This window comes from Oncorhynchus kisutch, linkage group LG18, assembly GCF_002021735.2.
Source record: "Oncorhynchus kisutch isolate 150728-3 linkage group LG18, Okis_V2, whole genome shotgun sequence".
NCBI classification, from domain to species: Eukaryota; Metazoa; Chordata; class Actinopteri; order Salmoniformes; family Salmonidae; genus Oncorhynchus; species Oncorhynchus kisutch.
The window spans coordinates 4,268,377-4,290,972 of NC_034191.2; the positions used below are offsets into that span (position 1 = coordinate 4,268,377).

The 22,596-nt window shown below is 44.3% G+C and overlaps 1 protein-coding gene across 1 annotated transcript in view; it reads right to left on the reverse strand.

The window, feature by feature from the left end:
* The window catches only part of spred3 (sprouty related EVH1 domain containing 3), a 67,537-nt gene extending 46,532 nt beyond the window's left edge, over window positions 1-21,005 (reverse strand). The window contains exons 1-4 of the mRNA XM_020473293.2: window positions 20,717-21,005; window positions 16,006-16,171; window positions 15,537-15,767; window positions 1,069-1,233 (exon numbers count right to left, since the gene is read on the reverse strand). Of these exons, the coding sequence (XP_020328882.2) occupies window positions 1,069-1,233; window positions 15,537-15,767; window positions 16,006-16,171; window positions 20,717-20,727 (573 nt within the window). The 5' untranslated portion in view covers window positions 20,728-21,005. The remainder of the gene's footprint in view (window positions 1-1,068; window positions 1,234-15,536; window positions 15,768-16,005; window positions 16,172-20,716) is intronic.
* Window positions 21,006-22,596: the final 1,591 nt, after the last annotated feature.

Consider the following 22,596-nt stretch of genomic DNA (forward strand, 5'->3'; position numbering starts at 1 on the left):
TACCTGAGTAGTAGTAGTAGTAGTAGTAGTAGTGGTAATAGTAGTAGTAATAGTAGTAGTAGTGGTAGTAGTAGTAGTAATAGTAGTAGTAATAGTAATAGTAGTGGTAGTAGTAGTGGTGGTGAGGTATGTTCTAGTCTTTACCTGGGCAGTAGTAGTAGTGGTGGTGAGGTGTGATCTAGTCTTTACCTGGGCAGTAGTAGTAGTAGTAGTGGTGGTGAGGTGTGTTCTAGTCTTTACCTGGGCAGTAGTAGTAATAGTAATAGTAGTAGTAGTGGTGGTGAGGTGTGATCTAGTCTTTACCTGGGCAGTAGTAGTAATAGTAGTAGTAGTAGTGGTGGTGAGGTGTGTTCTAGTCTTTACCTGGGCAGTAGTAGTAATAGTAGTAGTAGTGGTGGTGAGGTGTGTTCTAGTCTTTACCTGGGCAGTAGTAGTAGTAGTAGTGGTAGTAGTGAGGTGTGTTCTAGTCTTTACCTGAGTAGTAGTAGTAGTAGTAGTAGTAGTGGTAATAGTAGTAGTAATAGTAGTAGTAGTGGTAGTAGTAGTAGTAATAGTAGTAGTAATAGTAATAGTAGTGGTAGTAGTAGTGGTGGTGAGGTATGTTCTAGTCTTTACCTGGGCAGTAGTAGTAGTGGTGGTGAGGTGTGATCTAGTCTTTACCTGGGCAGTAGTAGTAGTAGTAGTGGTGGTGGTGGTGAGGTGTGTTCTAGTCTTTACCTGGGCAGTAGTAGTAATAGTAATAGTAGTAGTAGTGGTGGTGAGGTGTGATCTAGTCTTTACCTGGGCAGTAGTAGTAATAGTAGTAGTAGTAGTGGTGGTGAGGTGTGTTCTAGTCTTTACCTGGGCAGTAGTAGTAGTAGTGGTAGTAGTGAGGTGTGTTCTAGTCTTTACCTGAGTAGTAGTAGTAGTGGTAATAGTAGTAGTAATAGTAGTGGTAGTAGTAGTAGTAATAGTAGTAGTAATAGTGATAGTAGTAGTAGTAGTAGTAGTGGTAGTGGTGGTAGTGGGGTGTGATCTAGTCTTTACCTGGGTAGTAGTAATAGTGGTGAGGTGTGTTCTAGTCTTTACCTGGGCAGGTGTGGTGGTGGTGAGCGTGTGGGACGCTCCGAAGCTAAACTCCTCGGAGGTGGAACGTACGAAGCAGGTGGAGGAGGACTCGCTGGTTACTATGGTGACGGGCTTGGGAAGCATCTCCTTCCGGCTGTTGGAAGATGACTCACTTCCTGTATGGGACTGACATCATCAAACTACAGGTCAGAGGTCATGTAGACTGACACACAACAGGTAATCAAACTGCAGACCGACACACTATAGGTCAGAAATCATCAGTGGGCTGTAGTGGTGCAGGTTGAGAGCTTCAAGTTCATTGGTGCCCAAGAAACTATCATGGTCCAAACACACCAAGACAGTTGTGAAGAGGGCACAACAACACGTTTTCCCCCTCAGGAGACTGAAAATATTTAGCATGGGTCCTCTCAGATCCTCCACAGCTGCACCATCGAGAGCCTCCTGACTGGTTGCATCACTGCCTGGTATGGCAACTGCTCTGGCTCCGACTGCAAGGCACTACAGAGGGTAGTGTGTACGGTCCAGTACCCCCTGTCTTTACCTGGGCAGTAGTAGTACTAACTGTACAGTACTAACCTGTACCCCCGCACATTGACTCGGTACCCCCTGTATATAGTCTCATTACTAACCTGTACCTCCGCACATTGACTCGGTACCCCCTGTATATAGCCTCATTACTAACCTGTACCTCCGCACATTGACTCGGTACCCCCTGTATATAGTCTCATTACTAACCTGTACCTCCGCACATTGACTCGGTACCCCCTGTATATAGTCTCATTACTAACCTGTACCTCCGCACATTGACTCGGTACCCCCTGTATATAGTCTCATTACTAACCTGTACCTCCGCACATTGACTCGGTACCCCCTGTATATAGTCTCATTACTAACCTGTACCTCCGCACATTGACTCGGTACCCCCTGTATATAGTCTCATTACTAACCTGTACCTCCGCACATTGACTCGGTACCCCCTGTATATAGCCTCGTTACTAACCTGTACCTCCGCACATTGACTCGGTACCCCCTGTATATAGCCTCATTACTAACCTGTACCTCCGCACATTGACTCGGTACCCCCTGTATATAGCCTCGTTACTAACCTGTACCTCCGCACATTGACTCGGTACCCCCTGTATATAGTCTCATTACTAACCTGTACCTCCGCACATTGACTCGGTACCCCCTGTATATAGTCTCATTACTAACCTGTACCTCCGCACATTGACTCGGTACCCCCTGTATATAGTCTCATTACTAACCTGTACCTCCGCACATTGACTCGGTACCCCCTGTATATAGTCTCATTACTAACCTGTACCTCCGCACATTGACTCGGTACCCCCTGTATATAGTCTCATTACTAACCTGTACCTCCGCACATTGACTCGGTACCCCCTGTATATAGTCTCATTACTAACCTGTACCTCCGCACATTGACTCGGTACCCCCTGTATATAGTCTCATTACTAACCTGTACCTCCGCACATTGACTCGGTACCCCCTGTATATAGTCTCATTACTAACCTGTACCTCCGCACATTGACTCGGTACCCCCTGTATATAGTCTCATTACTAACCTGTACCTCCGCACATTGACTCGGTACCCCCTGTATATAGTCTCATTACTAACCTGTACCTCCGCACATTGACTCGGTACCCCCTGTATATAGTCTCATTACTAACCTGTACCTCCGCACATTGACTCGGTACCCCCTGTATATAGTCTCATTACTAACCTGTACCTCCGCACATTGACTCGGTACCCCCTGTATATAGTCTCATTACTAACCTGTACCTCCGCACATTGACTCGGTACCCCCTGTATATAGTCTCATTACTAACCTGTACCTCCGCACATTGACTCGGTACCCCCTGTATATAGCCTCGTTATTGTTATATTACTGTTGCTCATTTATTTTTTACTTTAGTTAATTTAGTAAATATTTGTCTCAACTCTTAATTTTATTAAAACTGCTGGTAAAGGGTTTGTGAATAAGCAGAGAGACAGACTACAGACTGACAGACTGTACAGTCGTGGCCAAAAAGTTTGAGAATGACACAAATATACATTTTCACAAAGTCTGCTGCCTCAGTTTGTATGATGGCAATTTGCATGTACTCCAGAATGTTATGAAGAGTGATCAGATGAATTGCAATTCATTGCAAAGTCCCTCTTTGCAATGCAAATGAACTGAATCCCCCCAAAAACATTTCCACTGCATTTCAGCCCTGCCACAAAAGGACCAGCTGACATCATGTCAGTGATTATCTCGTTAACACAGGTGTGAGTGTTGAAGAGGACAAGGATGGAGATCACTCTGTCATGCTGATTGAGTTCGAATAACAGACTGGAAGCTTCAAAAGGAGGGTGGTACTTGGAATCATTGTTCTTCCTCTGTCAACCATGGTTACCTGCAAGGAAACATGTGCCGTCATCTTTGCTTTGCACAAAAAGGGCTTCACAGGCAAGGAGAGGAGAGCGGTTCAATTGTTGTGAAGAAGGCTTCAGGGCGCCCAAGAAAGTCCAGCAAGCGCCAGGACCGTCTCCTAAAGTTGATTCAGCTGCGAGATTGGGGCACCACCAGTACAGAGCTTGCTCAGGAATGGCAGCAGGCAGGTGTGAGTGCATCTGCACGCACAGTGAGGCAAAGACTTTTGGAGGATGGCCTGGTGTCAAGAAGGGCAGCAAAGAAGCCACTTCGCTCCAGGAAAAACATCAGGGACAGACTGATATTCTGCAAAAGGTACAGGGTTTGGACTGCTGAAGACTGGGGTAAAGTCATTTTCTCTGATGAAACCCCTTTTCGTTTGTTTGGGGCATCCACAAAAAAGCTTGTCCGGAGAAGACAAGGTGAGCTCTACCATCAGTCCTGTGTCATGCCAACAGTAAAGCATCCTGAGACCATTCATGTGTGGGGTTGCTTCTCAGCCAAGGGAGTGGGCTCACTCACAATTTTGCCTAAGAACACAGCCATGAATGAAGAATGGCACCAACACATCCTCTGAGAGCAATTTATCCCAACCATCCAGGAACAGTTTGGTGATGAACAATGCCTTTTCCAGCATGATGGAGCACCTTGCCATAAGGCAAAAGTGACAACAAATTGGCTCAGGGAACAAAACATCAATATTTTGGGTCCATGGCCAGGAAACTCTCCAGACCCTAATCCCATTGAGAACTTGTGGTCAATCCTCAAGAGACAGGTGGACAAACAAAAACCCACACATTCTGACAAACTCCAAGCATTGATTATGCAAGAATGGGCTGCCATCAGTCAGGATGTGGCCCAGAAGTTAATTGACAGCATGCCAGGGCAGAGTGCAGAGGTATAAAAAGGTACAAAAATATCTAAAGACATTGAGGTAGCAAACATTGTGAAAATCTATATTTGTGTCATTCTCAAAACTTTTGGCCACGACTGTAGACTGACACACTGTGGACTGTAGACTGACACACTGTAGACTGGCACACTGTAGACTGTAGACTGACACACTGTGGACTGTAGACTGACACACTGTAGACTGTAGACTGACACACTGTAGACTGTAGACTGACACACTGTAGACTGGCACACTGTAGACTGTAGACTGACACACTGTAGACTGACACACTGTGGACTGACACACTGTAGACTGTAGACTGACACACTGTAGACTGTAGACTGACACACTGTAGACTGGCACACTGTAGACTGTAGACTGACACACTGTAGACTGACACACTGTAGACTGTAGACTGACACACTGTAGACTGTAGACTGACACACTGTAGACTGTAGACTGACACACTGTAGACTGACACACTGTAGACTGACACACTGTAGACTGACACACTACAAGTCGTCAAGTCGTTGGAACAGCAACTTGGTCGCCCAAAATGTTTGTTATTTGAAATAATAGAAAATGTAATATCTAGGAACATGGGACACTATACAAACATTTGGATATAATTGAGTATAATTGAGTATATATGAACTAAAATATAAACACAACATTGTAGTGTTGGTCCCATGTTTCATGAGCTGAAGTAAAATATCTCAGAAATGTTCAATTTGTACGAAAAGCTCATTTCTCTCAATGTGCAGAAATGTGTTTCCATCCTTGTTAGTGAGCATTTCTCCTTTGCCAAGGTAATCCATCCACCTGACAGGTGTGGCATATCAATAAGATGATTAAACAGCATGATCATTACACAGGTGATCAACAGCCCTAACGCCCCGTAGCACTCACTTCTGTCATCATGAAGTGCTTTGAGAGACTAGTCAAGGACCATATCACCTCCACCCTACCTGACACCCTAGACCCACTTTAATTTGCTTACCGCCCAAATAGGTCCACAGACGATGCAAGCTCAACCACACTGCACACTGCCCCAATAGTCTACCAGTGCCATCCGTTTTGTCACCAAAGCTCCATATACTACCCACCACTGCAACCTGTACGCTCTCGTTGGCTGGTCCTCACTTCATATTCGTCGCCAAACCCACTGGCTACGGGTCATCGATAAGTCTCTGCTAGGTAAAGCCCCGCCTTATCTCAGTTCACTGGTCATCATAGCAGCACCCACCTGTAGCACTCGCTCCAGCAGGTATATTTCACTGGTCACCCCCAAAGCCAAATCCTCCTTTGGTCGCCTTTCCTTCCAGTTCTCTGCTGCCAATGACTGGATCGAACTGCAAAAATCGCTGAAGCTGGAGACTCTTACCTCCATCACTAGCTTTAAGCACCAGTTGTCAGAGCAGCTCACAGATCACTGCACCTGTACATAGCCCATCTGTAAGTAGCCCATCCAACTACCTCATCCCCATAATTTATTTATTTTTCTCCTTTGCACCCCAGTATCTCTACTTGCACATTCATCTTCTGCACATCTATCACTCCAGTGTTTAATTGCTATATTGTAATTACCTCGCCACTATGGCTTATTTTATTGCCTTACCTCCCTTATCGTACCTCATTTGCACACACTGTATATATATTTCTTATGTATTATTGACTGTATGTATGTTTACTCCATGTGTAACTCTGTGTTGTTGTTTGTGTCACACTGCTTTGCTTTATCTTGGCCAGGTCGCAGTTGTAAATGAGAACTTGTTCTCAACTAGCTTACATGGTTAAACAAAGGTGAAATTAAAAATTAAAAACAGATCCACAGACGACACAATCGCCATCACACTGCCCTATCCCATCTGGACTAAAGGAATACCTATGTAAGAATGCTGTTGCATTCAACACCATAGTATCCTCCAAGTTCATCCTCAAGCTGGAGGCCCTGGGTCTCAACCTCACCCTGTGCAACTGGGTCCTGGACTTTCTGACAGGCCGCCCCCAGGTGGTGAAGGTAGGAAACAACATCTCAACTTCGCTAACCCTCAACACTGGGGCTCCACAAGGGTGCGTGCTCAGCCCCCTCCTGTGCTCTCTGTTCACCTATGACTGCGTGGCCATGTACGCCTCCAACTCAAACATCAAGTTTGCGGACGACACTACAGTGGTAGGCTTGATTACCAACAACAACAAGACAGCCTACAGGGAGGAGGTGAGGGCCCTCGGAGTGTGGTGTCAGGAAAATAACCTCACACTCAACATCAACAAAACAAAGGAGATGATGCAGAAGAAGGTGCAGCAGCGCCTCTTCAACCTCAGGAGGCTGAAGAAATTTGGCTTGTCACCAAAAGCACTCACAAACTTTTACAGATGCACAACCGAGAGCATCCTGTCGGGCTGTATCACCGCCAGGTACGGAAACTGCACCTCACACAGAAACGCAAGGCTCTCCAGAGGGAAATGAGGTCTGCACAACTACCTACCATCCAGGACACCTACACCATGTCACAGGAAGGCCCAAAAAAAATCATCAAGGACAACAACCACCCGAGCCACTGCCTGTTCACCCCGCTCTCATCCAGAAGGAGAGGTCAGTACAGGTACATCAAAGCAGGGACCGAGAGACTGAAAAACAGCTTCTATCTCAAGGCCATCAGACTGCTAAATAGCCATCACTAGCACAGAACAGTTGCTGCCTACATACAGATTTGAAATCATTGACCACTTTAATAAATGGAATACTAGTCACTTTAAATAATGTCACTTTAATGTTTACATATCTTGCATTACTCATCTCATATGTATATACTGTATTCTATACTATTCTACTGTATCTTAGTCTATGTATTACTCATCTCATATGTATATACTGTATCCTATTCTACTGTATCTCAGTCTATGCATTACTCATCTCATATGTATATACTGTATCCTATTCTACTGTATCTTAGTCTATGCATTACTCATCTCATATGTATATACTGTATTCTATACTACTGTATCTTAGTCTATGTATTACTCATCTCATATGTATATACTGTATACTATACTATTCTACTGTATCTTAGTCTATGCATTACTCATCTCATATGTATATACTGTATTCTATACTACTGTATCTCAGTCTATGCATTACTCATCTCATATGTATATACTGTATTCTATACTACTGTATCTCAGTCTATGCTGCTCTGACATTACTCATCTCATATGTATATACTGTATTCTATACTACTGTATCTCAGTCTATGTATTACTCATCTCATATGTAGATACTGTATACTACTGTATCTCAGTCTATGTATTACTCATCTCATATGTATATACTGTATTCTATACTACTGTATCTCAGTCTATGTATTACTCATCTCATATGTATATACTGTATTCTATACTACTGTATCTCAGTCTATGCCGCGCTGACGTTGCTCATCCATATATTTATATATTCTTACTTCCCTTCCTTTAGATTTGTGGTAATTAGGTATTTGTTATAGACCTTGCTGCACTGTCGGAACTAAATGCACAAGCATTTCACTACACCCGCAATAACATCTGCTAAACACGTGTATGTGACAAATAAAATTAGGTCATTACACAGGTGCACCTTGTGCCAGGGACAATAAAAGGCCACTCTAAAATGTGCAGTTTTGTCACACAACACAATGACACAGATGTCTGACATTGAGGGAATGTCCACCAGAGCAGTTGGCAGAGAATTGAATGTTCATTTCTCTACCATAAGCCGTCTCCAACGTCATTTTAGAGAATATCACAGTATTCAGCCGACCGGCCTCACAACCGCAGACCACGTGTAACCAGTCCAGCCCAGGACCTCCACATCCGGCTTCTTCACCTGCAGGGATCGTCTGAGACCAGCCAACCAGACAGCTGATGAAACTGACGAGTATTTCTGTCTGTACTAAAGCCTTTTTGTGTGGAAACACTGGCTGGGCCTATGCCCACCCATGGCTGTACCCCTGCCCAGTCATGTGAAATCCATAGATCAGGGCCTAATGAATTGTATTCAATACATATGTTGCGTTTTATATTTATGTTCAGTGTAAATCCAGGTTATTACTGTTGGTTTCTTTTCATTTGAAGGTAGTTTGCTGCCCATTTGAAGGTAGTTTGCTGCCCATTTAGGCGACTGTTTGGTCGATAGGCTGTTGGTTTTTACGCAAATACATTTAGTTTTTTCACGGCACCCGTCTGATTTCCGCCTGTCTCAGTGGACTAATCCATTATGGAGGCCGCGGGTATGCTGTGGGTATGCTGTGGGTATGCTGTGGGTATGCTGTGGGTACGCTGTGGGTACGCTGTGGATGTGCTGTGGATACGCTGTGGGTACGCTGTGGGTACGCTGTGGATGTGCTGTGGGTATGCTGTGGATGTGCTGTGGGTACGCTGTGGGTACGCTGTGGGTGTGCTGTGGATGTGCTGTGGGTACGCTGTGGGTATGCTGTGGATAGGCTGTGGGTATGCTGTGGATATGCTGTGGGTATGCTGTGGATACGCTGTGGATATGTTGTGGGTATGCTGTGGGTATGCTGTGGGTACGCTGTGGGTATGCTGTGGGTACGCTGTGGGTATGCTGTGGGTACGCTGTGGATGTGCTGTGGGTACGCTGTGGGTATGCTGTGGATATGCTGTGGATACGCTGTGGATATGCCGTGGGTACGCTGTGGGTATGCTGTGGATGCGCTGTGGGTATGCTGTGGATGCGCTGTGGGTATGCTGTGGGTATGCTGTGGGTACGCTGTGGGTACGCTGTGGGTACGCTGTGGATATGCTGTGGGTACGCTGTGGGTATGCTGTGGGTACGCTGTGGGTATGCTGTGGATATGCTGTGGGTATGCTGTGGATATGCTGTGGATGTGCTGTGGGTATGCTGTGGATGTGCTGTGGGTGTGCTGTGGATAGGCTGTGGGTATGCTGTGGATGTGCTGTGGATGTGCTGTGGGTATGCTGTGGATAGGCTGTGGGTATGCTGTGGATGTGCTGTGGATGTGCTGTGGGTATGCTGTGGGTACACTGTGGGTATGCTGTGGATATGCTGTGGATACGTTGTGGGTATGCTGTGGGTATGCTGTGGATACGCTGTGGATGTACTGTGGGTATTCTGTGGGTATGCTGTGGGTACGCTGTGGATGTGCTGTGGGTATGCTGTGGGTATGCTGTGGATATGCTGTGGATATGTTGTGGGTATGCTGTGGGTATGCTGTGGATGTGCTGTGGGTATGCTGTGGGTATGCTGTGGGTGTGCTGTAGGTATGCCATGATCCAAAAATAAGGGGAGTGTGGCAAAGATGCTCTCCCGCCATTTTATACGCATTCATTGCGTCATAACTTTGTGTGAATTGTTTTCCCTTTACCTACCAATTCCTCATTACATACAGGGCCCTTTACCTACCAATTCCTCATTACATACAGGGCCCTTTACCTACCAATTCCTCATTACATACAGGGCCCTTTACCTACCAATTCCTCATTACATACAGGGCATTCGGAGTATTCAGACCTCTTGACTTTTTCCACATTTTGTCACTTTACAGCCTTATTCTACAATTGATTAAATAAGTGTTTTCCATTAAATCTTCACACAATACCCCATAATAACGGCACGAAAACAGGTTTAGGATTTTGCGCAAGTTAATGAAAAAATATATATATATTCTTTTTTTTTTTTTACATAATTTACATAAGTATTCAGACCCTTGGCTCTGAGACTTGAAATTGAGCTCAGCTGCATCCTGTTTCCATTAATCATCCTTGAGATGTTTCCACATCTTGATTGGGGTCCACCTGTGGTAAATTCAAATGACTGGACATGATTTGGAAAGGCACACACCTATCTATATAAGGTCCCACAGTTGACAGTGCATGTCAGAGCAAAAACCAAACCATGAGGTCGAAGGAATAGTCTGTAGAGCTCAGAGACAGGATTGTGTCGAGGTACAGATCTGGGGAAGGGTACCAAAACACTTCTGCAGCATTGAAGGTCACAGTGGCCTCCATCATTCTTAAATGGAAGAAGTTTGGAACCACCAAGACTCTTCCTAGAGCTGGCCGCCGGGCCAAACTGAGCAATCGGGGGAGAAGGGCCTTGGTAAGGGAGGTGACCCAGAACCCGATGGTCACTCGGACAGAGCTCCAGAGTTCCTCTGTGGAGATGGAAGAACCTTCCAGGAGAACAACCATCTCTGCAGCACTCCACCAATCAGGCCTTTATGATAGAGTGGCCAGACAGAAGACACTCCTCAGTAAAAGGCACATGACAGCCTGAGTTTGCCAAAAGGCACCTAAAGGACTCTCAGACCATGAGAAACAAGATTCTCTGGTCTGATGAAACCAAGATTGAATTCTTTGGCCTGAACTCCCAAGTGTCACGTCTTCAGGAAACCTGGCATCCATACGGTGAAGCATGGTGTGGGCAGTATCATGTTGTCGGGATGTTTTTCAGCGGCAGGGACTGGGAGGCAGGGACTGGGAGACTAGTCAGGATCAAGGGAAAGATTAACGGAGCAAAGTACAGAGAGATCCTTGATGAAAACCTGCTCCAGAGCACTCAGGACCTCAGACTGGGGCGAAGGTTCCCCTTCCAGCAGCACAATGACCCTAAGACAACAGCCAAGACAGTGCAGAAGTGGCCTCAGAATGTCCTTGAGCGGCCCAACCAGAGCCCTGACTTTAACCCGATTGAACATCTCTGGAGAGACCTGAAAATAGCTGTGCAGCGACGCTCCCCTTCCAACCTGACAGAGCTTGAAGATTTGGAGAAACTCCACAAATACAGGTTGTGCCAAGCTTGTAGGGTCATACCCAAGAAGACTCGCAGCTGTAATCACTGCCAAAGGGATTACAGGTGCTTCAACAAAGTACTGAGTAAAAGGTCTGAATACTTATGTAAATGTGATAATTTCAGTTTTTTTTGTTAATATATTTGCAAACATCTCTAAAAACCTGTTTTTGCTTTGTCATTATGGGGTATTGTGATGTCATTATGGGGTATTGTGATGTCATTATGGGGTATTGTGATGTCATTATGATGTGTTGATGTAATTATGGGGTATTGTGATGTCATTATGGGGTATTGTGATGTCATTATGGGGTATTGTGATGTCATTATGGGGTATTGTGTGTCGATTGATGAGGGGGAAAAAACAACTTCATCCATTTTAGAATAAGGCTGTAACGTAACACAATGTGGATATATAGGGGTCTGAATACTTTCTGATTTATTTTTTTATTTTTTTACCTTTATTTAACTAGGCAAGTCAGTTAAGAACAAATTCTTATTTTCAATGACGGCCTAGGAACAGTGGGTTAACTGCCTGTTCAGGGGCAGAACGACAGATTTGTACCTTGTCAGCTCGGCGGTTTGAATTTGCAACCTTCCGGTTACTAGTCCAACACTCTAACCACTAGGCTACCCTGCCGCCCCGGCATAATAATCAACATGTTGTGATATAACCACTAGGCTACCCTGCCGCCCCAATGAATGAGTAGTAGCCTACATCTACCCGTTAATTCCCGTAATCTAATGTTTGATCATTTCTGTTAATGCATTCAATATTATTATTAGTCTTTTACCATTCTTATTGTCGGAGTGGACACATTGTTTGCATAGATCACAACCTATGCTACACTTGTGAGAAACAAGTTTTGGTTTATTTCATTCCATTTACGAGTTTTGTAAATGTTTTCATCGTCTTCTGTTTGGAGCGCTCCCGTCAATGTTGAATAATGAGGCGCAACTGATTACTCATATAGAAAGTAGGCCTGGCCTGTGCCCATTTGGGGATGTCTGATAGTATTTCTGATTGTCTTAACCCACTAATGAGCTGTGGAGCTTCAAAGTATTTTGTTCTACACCTCAAAACTGCAAACAAAGTATATTTAAAAAATTTAAAAATCATCAATTGATAATGACAATATAATTCTTCACTGTATTTGAAAAATATTTCAACTCTCTCTCTTTCGAATAACCACTCAGAGTGAAAAGGTAATAATGTAATGCTCTGATCCAGTGGAAAGGCCTTAAAATAGCTGATAACTTCGTATTCCTGACACAAATAACATCTGTGTCTGTCCCCGAGCTCACCGGCACAGGAAACACTGACGGCCCAGAATATTTTATACAATGTTGCAAGTTTGCTAGCTCAAGTGTCGGTCCAGACACAGTTGATAGTTTATACAAAGTTTGTTGCAAACAGGACATGCGTTACCAATGTGATTTATAGGATATTTATTTTTTAAATCAGGATAAATCAGTTTTTATTTGTTGGCTTTATGCTATTTTTAGTTTAGAAGTCACTTTTAGATTTGTATCATTTTGATAGAATGTAGATTAACGATAATGATTTTGAGATACAAAGACTATTCGAAAGAAAAATGTGCGTATGTGAAAATCATAACTGGCATGCAAATCGGTAGAAATGGATAAATTGGCAAATGGAAAAGGTTGCCGGCCGTCGGTGTAGCCTATTACTGGCAACTTCAGCAGAATGACAGAATCTGAAAACCAGCAGCAAGAAGGGGGATGGTGGTCGGGAACAGGTTTATTCCTGCTATCTTGATCTCTGGCTCCCTTTTGAGTCATTTGCGTGTCTTAATTATTTTATCAAATAGCGTTTTCAATCTTTAAGCACCTGCCCACCTGTCCAGCATCACTACTCTGGACTAGAGGTCGACTGATTAATCGGAATGGCCGATTAGTTAGGGCCGATTTCAAGTTCTCATAACAATCGGAAATTGGTATTTTTGGACAGATTTTTTTCCAGCTTTATTGAACTAGGCAAGTCAGTTAAGAACACATTCTTATTTTCAATGACGGCCTAGGAACGGTGGGTTAACTGCCTTGTTCAGGGGCAGAACGACAGATTTTCACCTTGTCAGCTCCGGGATTCAATCTTGCAACCTTACAGTTAACTAGTCCAACGCTCTAACCACCTGATTACATTGCACTCCATGAGGAGCCTGCCTGTTACGCGAATGCAGTAAGAAGCCAAGGTAAGTTGCTAGCTAGCATTAAACTTATCTTATAAAAAACAATCAATCATAATCACTAGTTATGATTTTATGACACATGGTTGATGATATTACTAGTTTATCTAGCGTGTCCTGCATATAATCGATGCAACGCAGGGGGATGATATAACAAAAGCGCATTTGCGAAAAAAGCACTTTCTTTTACTTTCTTCTCCAACACTTTGTTTTTGCATTATTTAAAACCAAATTGAACATGTTTCATTATTTATTTGAGGCTAAATGGATTTTTATTTATGTTTTATATAAGTTAAAATAAGTGTTCATTCAGTATTGTTGTAATTGTTATTACAAATAAATAAAAATAATCGGCCGATTTAATCGGTATCGGCATTTTCTGGTCCTTCGATAATTGGAATCGGCGTTGAAAAATCATAATCGGTCGACATCTACTCTGGACGGCTCTGACTTAGAATACGTGGACAACTACAAATACCTAGGTGTCTGGTTAGACTGTAAACTCTACAGACTCACATTAAGCATCTCCAATCCAAAATTAAATCTAGAATCGGCTTCCTATATCGTAACAAAGCATCCTTCACTCATGCTGCCAACATACCCTCGTAAAACGGACTATCCTACCGATCCTCGACTTCGGCGATGTCATTTACAAAATAGCCTCCAACACTCTACTCAGACTGCATCCAATTTGCTATCACAGTGCCATCCGTTTTGTCACCAAAGCCCCATACACTACCCACCACTGCAACCTGTATGCTCTCGTTGGCTGGCCCTCGCTTCATACTCGTCGCCAAACCCACTTGCTACAGGTTATCTACAAGTCTCTGCTAGGTAAAGCCCCGCCTTCTCTCAGCTAACTGGTCACCATAGCAGCACCCACTCATAGCACGCGCTCCAGCAGGTATATCTCACTGGTCACCCCCAAAGCCAAATCCTCCTTTGGTCGCCTTTCCTTCCAGTTCTCTCCTGCCAATGACTGGATCGAACTGCAAAAATCTCTGAAGCTGGAGACTCTTACCTCCCTCACTAGCTTTAAGCAAAAGCTGTCAGAGCAGCTCACAGATCACTGCACCTGTACATAGCCCATCTGTAAATAGCCCATCCAACTTCCTCATCCCCATACTGTTTTTATTTATTTATCTTGCTCCTTTGCACCCCAGTATGTCTACTTGCACATTCATCTTCTGCACATCTATCATACCAGTGTTTAATTGCTATATTGTAATTACTTTGCCACTATGGCCTATTTATTATCTTAACTCATTTGCACTCACTGTATATAGACTTTTTGTTTTCTTTTTTTCCAACTGTATTATTGACTGTATGTATGTTTATTCCATGTGTAACTCTGTGTTGTTGTTTATTCCATGTGTAACTCTGTGTTGTTGTTTATTCCATGTGTAACTCTGTGTTGTTGTTTGTGTCGAACTGCTTTGCTTTATCTTGGCCAGGTCACAGTTGCAAATGAGAACTTGTTCTCAACTAGCTTACATGGTTAAATAAAGGTGTTCTCAACTAGCCTACCTGGTTAAATAATGGTGAAATAAAAAATACAAAATAAAATACATTTTACAAGCTCAGTCACACCTTGTGTGTGTCTTTTTAATCAAATTGACTATCTTTGGAAAAATAGACTTGAACATTTCGGCCATTCAATGGCCACCAGTCGATCACTTTCGCAGTGAAAAAGCAAACGGAGATCTACCGCTCAGGATTTTGATGACTCACTTCCTGTATGGGACTGACATCATCAAACTACAGGTCAGAGGTCATGTAAGACTGACACACTACAGGTCATCAGAGATCATGTAGATCATCATGACATCATGATATCATACATCATGACACACACTACAATATAATCTAGATATTTAGAAAATAGATTATTAATAGACTACACATCCATGTACATTCTATTCTCAGTACATGATCCAGGACCGACACAATCATACGACCGTCTTGATCCAGGACCGACAGAGAGTGAACAACACAATATCTGCATGTCCCCGCCCACTGATTATTAACTGAACCAATCACATTCGTTCTGCCCTCAGAACAATCCTAGATCTGATCCTAGATCTGATCTTATCCTAGATATGTGTGTATAAAAGGATAAAGCCACTCACTGCTTGACCATCGTCCTCAGTGTCGCCCTCTTCAGGCGTGGAGGAGGAAGGAGATTCAGAGCCGCGGTCCAGCTTATCGATGACCGCTTGTAGGCCGCGCTCGAAGGAGATGGCGTCAGCAGGACTCTGGAACGTCAGTCCAAACTTACGTTCCTCCACGCGCCAGTGATGAAAGATAGGGTTCACTTTGTTGTAGACCAGCCCCTTCTGCACAGCACACTCCAGCACCGGCTATATATATACACACACACACACACACAGGGATGTAGTGCAGATCACTGCACCAATGATCCACGGTCCTCCAAAAACAAGAGCTCCCACAAAACGCTGTACCATATCGTTAGGGTTAGCACATGAATACATTAGTCAAATACTTTATACTTTCACTGTGTTTGTTTTGGTTTTCCTCAAACAAAGGAACCAATATGGACTATAGTCCTCAGGTGGCGGGCGTGACACACAGACTCACTGCTCGGTCGCGTAGCCGCTCTCCGCGTACAATGTACTCTCTCCGCCCCCTGCCTTCATGGCTCCTCCCCTTACATATTACCACGTGACTGAGGCCGCCGCCCCCCAGGGGTACCCAGCCTCCACTGGAGTCATCACGTGTCATCACCACGGCTCTAACACGCACACTGAGGAGAGACGACAGGAGAGACGACAGGAGATTAGACAGGAGATTAGACCACACAATGATACACACACGCACACTGAGGAGAGACGACAGGAGATTAGACAACACAATGATACACACACACACACTGAGGAGAGACGACGAGATTAGACAGGAGATTAGACCACACAATGATACACACATGCACACTGAGGAGAGACGACGAGATTAGACAGGAGATTAGACCACACAATGATACACACACGCACACTGAGGAGAGACGACGAGATTAGACAGGAGATTAGACCACACAATGATACACACACTGAGGAGAGACGACAGGAGATAAGACAGGAGATTAGACGACACAATGATACACACACTGAGGAGAGACGACAGGAGATTAGACCACACAATGATACACACACGCACACTGAGGAGAGACGACAGGAGATTAGACAACACAATGATACACACACACACACTGAGGAGAGACGACGAGATTAGACAGGAGATTAGACCACACAATGATACACACACGCACACTGAGGAGAGACGACGAGATTAGACAGGAGATTAGACCACACAATGATACACACACGCACACTGAGGAGAGACGACGAGATTAGACAGGAGATTAGACAGGAGATTAGACCACACAATGATACACACACTGAGGAGAGACGACAGGAGATAAGACAGGAGATTAGTCGACACAATGATACACACACTGAGGAGAGACGACAGGAGATTAGACCACACAATGATACATACACGCACACTGAGGAGAGACGACAGGAGATTAGACAGGAGATTAGACGACACAATGATACACACACTGAGGAGAGACGACAGGAGATTAGACAGGAGATTAGACGACACAATGATACACACACGCACACTGAGGAGAGACGACAGGAGATTAGACAGGAGATTAGACAGGAGATTAGACGACACAATGATACACACACTGAGGAGAGATGACAGGAGATTAGACGACACAATGATACACACACGCACACTGAGGAGAGACGACAGGAGATTAGACCACACAATGATACACACACTGAGGAGAGACGACAGGAGATTAGACCACACAATGATACACACACGCACACTGAGGAGAGACGACAGGAGATTAGACCACACAATGATACACACACACTGTACTGAACACACACATTCAAATACCATACACAAACATTTATGCACAAATTAATTCATACACACACACAGTTGGAAAGGAGAGAAACCATTAGAAAAACACAACCCCCTCTTATATAATACAATGTGATTGTCTTTACAAAAGGTACAACTGGTCAAACATGAAATGAACCGAGTAGGAAAGTTCTTACAAGTACATACCTATTTTAACAAATTAATAAGCATTCATATGCAGAGAGATAATGAGGCAGAGAGATAGTGAGGCAGAGAGATATAGCCAGAGAGAGATAGTAAGGAAGAGTGTGAGGCAGAGAGATAGTAAGGCAGAAAGATATAGACAGAGAGAGATAGTAAGGAAGAGAGTAAGGCAGAGAGATAATGAGGCAGAGAGATAGTAAGGCAGAAAGATATAGAGATGTAGACAGAGAGATAGTAAGGAAGAGAGATAGTGAGGCAGAGAGATAGTGAGGCAGAGAGATAGTAAGGCAGAAAGTTATAGAGAAATAGACAGAGAGATAGTAAGGAAGAGTGTAAGGCAGAGAGATATAGACAGAGATAGTAAGGCAGAGAGATATAGACAGAGAGATAGTAAGGCAGAAAGATAGAAATATATAGACAGAGATATAGACAGACAGAGAGATGGAGAGTGACAGAGAGAGAGAGAGAGAGCGACAGACAGGCAGAGAGAGAGTGCGAGAGACAGAGATTATAGACAGAGAGATTATAGACAGAGAGATGGAGAGCGACAGAAAGATGGAGAGCGACAGAAAGATGGAGAGCTACAGAGAGAGAGAGCGGCAGAGAGAGAGAGAGAGCAACAGACAGGCAGAGAGAGAGAGCGAGAGAGATTATAGACAGAGATTATAGACAGAGAGAGAGATTATTGACAGAGAGAGAGATTATAAACAGAGAGAGATATTATAGACATAGAGAGATTATAGAAAGAGAGAGAGAAAGCGATGGGCATAAAGTTTATAGACAGAGATTTTAAGGTAGAGAGAGCGACAGAGAAAGATTATAGACAGGCAGAGAGAGAGAGAGCGACAGACAGAGATATTATAGACAGGTAGAGAGATTATAGACAGGCAGAGAGATTATAAGGAAGAGAGAGAGAGCGACAGACAGAGAGGGAGAGCGACAGGCAGAGAGAGAGAGAGCGACAGGCAGAGAGACAGAGAGAGAGAGAGAGAGAGTGAGCAACAGGCAGACAGACAGACAGACAGAGAGAGAGAGAGAGAGAGAGAGAGAGAGAGTGAGCGACAGGCAGAGAGAGACAGAGTGAGCGACAGGCAGAGAGCGACAGGCAGAGAGACAGAGAGAGAGAGTGAGCGACAGGCAGAGAGAGAGTGAGCGACAGGCAGAGAGACAGAGAGAGAGAGTGAGCGACAGTCAGAGAGAGACAGAGAGAGAGAGAGAGTGAGCGACAGGCAGAGAGAGAGTAAGCGACAGGCAGACAGACAGACAGAGAGAGAGAGAGAGTGAGCGACAGGCAGAGAGAGAGAGAGAGGAAGAGAACATACAATCATGTTACAAATTACAACATAATCATGCTATGGTCTGTTGACACTGGCTATGATGTCAAGCGTCACTTAAAAATATATATATTTAACCTTTATTTAACTAGGCAAGTCAGTTCAGAACAAATTCTTATTTACAAAGACGGCCTACTCCAGCCAAACCCAGACAACACTGGGCCAATTGTGTGCCGCCCTATGGGACTCCCAATCACGGCCGGTTGTGATACAGCCTGGATTCAAACCAGGGTGTCTGTAGTGATGCCTCAAGCACTGAGATGCAGTGTCTCAGACCGCTGTGTCACTCCCGGAAACCTAACTGTTTTATCAACATCCTTCTCATGTTTCAAAACGTGAAGATTATTATTTATTTTTTAAAGCACTCCTCCATCTTAAATGTATGTATTTGTAGTCATGATGTTTGTCTATATTTCCTGACCTCAGTAGGTCTACTCCTATAGAAACATAGCAGAACCACACTACAGGACTATGAGCCCCACCGTAGATATCAGCGTTAGGAAGGACGGAAGCAGACAGGTTTTTATAATGGACGGTCACGTGAACAAGGTAAATCTAATCTCGCCTAGGATGTGATGACTGCACCAATGAACACAGAACAGTTGGGACTGAATATTATATTATTATACAGCAACCAAAAAATAACAAATAAACCATATCAGGGTTTGTTTTCGAACGACCACGATTCTTATTCCTGAGTAATGAAGTGTCACGGGGGAAATGGCACGGAATGAAAGACATATCGAGGCAAGGCGAGAATGACCGAATGGGAGGTGGGAGCAAGAATTGTTTCCCAGATGTATCAATGAACGCGCCCATTCGCCATCCGAGCGAGGCCCTGTACCTCGCAACACAAGCCTCTCCTTCTCTAGTCCGCCAGATGCACAATGAATGACTGTTTTAAATTCCATCACCGTGGATCGACAGAACTGCGAAGACACGGGCATCATATCGTTACATTTGTATTACATAGGATTCCCATTATTGTTGCACTAATTGTACAAACATTGCGTTCTCCTCTCTCCCCCTACTGCCTGCTCATCACACACTGCGCTGCTATACGCACTCGCTCGCTAACACATCCTGATATTCCTTATTTTATGAATGAAATACAATAGAAAACACAGTGATTTAAACCGATGTGCAATATCTCGAAGGAAAAAAATGCAATCGTTTGGGAAAAAAAGGAGAGATGAGTGGGTGCGAGTATAGAAAGAGGGAGCGATAGATGGGGGAGGGGGCGACGAGAAAAGGGAAGGAGAGGAGGGGTTGAGGAAGAGGACGAGAGAAAAATCACATTTCATTCATAAAGTTGTGCTTTAAAAATCATAATGAAACCCGAGACGCGTTGATAAAAAAAAATCCCATCGCCAACATCCCTCCCTAGGTTTACCGGATCCTGTGTCTGTGAATGAGAGCTTGGCCAAAACTCGCCATATTTTGTCAATTTCTTCCAACACATTTTACACATTGACTGATTTATTTAACGGTTAAATAGAACTCCTCGCCACTGCGTGACTATTACCTGGTATTTCTCACAGTGGGTTTTTATCATTCGATTAGAAGCCGTGTTGTCTTTGATAAGGTATTGAGTCCTGTCTTTACACCGTTTAATATTGTAGCCCCCATTTAACCCTAATCATATATACATATTTATCACATATTTGCTTGAATATATCGGGAATGTGATGTATACTGTTGATTCAAGACTACGTAATGGTGTTTATCCTCAACTATATCAATAGACTGTACCTTTGTCTATCCTGAGGTTGCCTTCTTGTGTAACATCGGTGTTTATCAGATATTAATGTAATGACCAAGCTAAATTGATTTCGTGTAATATTGTATGAAATAAAAAGATAAGGACTTACTCGCCCTCCATGTCTCGGTGTAGCCGCTGCTTCGAGCTCCCTGCCCCGGTATCCCTGTCCTTTAGATCCCCCTTCGCCAGAACACACACGCGACACTCACACCCTCACTCTGTCACTCTCTCGTTCTATCTCACTCTCTGCTCTCATTTTCTAATCCTTGTCTCTCTCTCTCTCCACCTTTACGTCGTTTCTGTGTATCAGGATGGACTTGGGTTGCAGCAGCCATTTTCCGCTGGCAGCAGCGGTAGCATCCTCCCTCCCTCTTTCTCTAAATCACACCCTCCCTCACCCGTTCTCTAAATCACTCCCACTCCCTCCCTCACCCGTTCTCTAAATCACTCCCTCTCCCTCCCTCACCCCTTCTCTAAATCACCCCCCCTCCCTCCCTCTTTCTCTAAATCACTCCCTCTCGCACCCCTTCTCTAAATCACCCCCCCTCCCTCACCTGTTCTCTAAATCACTCTCCCTCACTCTTTCTCTAAATCACTCCCTCCCTCACCCGTTCTCTAAATCCCTCCCTCTCCGTCCCCCTTTCTCTAAATCACTCCCTCTCCCCCTCCTTCTCCCTTTCTCTAAATCACTCACAACCATCACCCGTTCTCTAAATCACTCCCTCTCCCCCTCCTTCTCCCTTTCTCTAAATCACTCACAACCATCACCCATTCTCTAAATCACTCCCTCTCCCTCCCTTAACCCTTCTCTAAATCACTCCCTCCCCCTCTATTTCTCTAAATCACTCCCTCCCTCACCCGTTCTCTAAAACACTCCCTCCCTCCCCCTCTATTTCTCTAAATCACACCCTCCCTTAACCTTTCTCTAAATCACCCTCTCCCTCACCTGTTCTCTAAATCACTCCCTCCCTCACCCGTTCTCTAAATCACTCCCTCCCTCACCCGTTCTCTAAATCACTCCTTCCCTCACACATCCTCTAAATCACTCCCTCCCTCACCCGATCTCTAAATCAATCCTTCCCTCACCCGTTCTCTAAATCACTCCCTGCCTCACCCGTTCTCTAAATCACCCCTTCCCTCACCCGTTCTCTAAATCACTCCTTCCCTCACCCGTTCTCTAAATCACTCCCTCCCTCACCCTTTCTCTAAATCACTCCCTCCCTTAACCTTTATCTAAATCACTCCCTCCCTCACCCGTTCTCTAAATCACTCCCTCCCTCACCCTTTCTCTAAATCACTCCCTCCCTTAACCTTTATCTAAATCACTCCCTCCCTCACCCATTCTCTAAATCACTCCTTCCCTCACCCGTTCTCTAAATCACCCCTTCCCTCACCCGTTCTCTAAATCACTCCTTCCCTCACCCGTTCTCTAAATCACTCCCTCCCTCACCCTTTCTCTAAATCACTCCCTCCCTTAACCTTTATCTAAATCACTCCCTCCCTCACCCGTTCTCTAAATCACTCCCTCCCTCACCCTTTCTCTAAATCACTCCCTCCCTCAACCTCTCTAAATCACTCCCTCCCTATTTATTCCCTTCTCTAACACTCTACCTGCCATGTGCCCTTCAAACTACTGTTATGCCTGAACATCCTGACTGCCTTGTCTCCAGACCATAGTCGAGACGGCTCAGGGGAGGCTTTCACTTGCTATCTCCGGGGCCAGAGCAATTTAAGGATGCTTTGGGGTAATTCCCACATTTGGGGATCTTATCCTCTCTTCTATTTCAAGAATGTTACTTTCTGTTTACCAAAATACCTGGCTTTCTTCCCATACAAAATAACACAGTTCCCAAAACATAAATGGCCCACGTCTGCAACGTGGTAGAGTTGAACCCATTAGCAGAGAATGAACCAGACCAGGAATCAGCGACTTGGGAAAAACGTAAATACTTTACTTGAATAATGGAGAACGTGACGATACAGAAAACT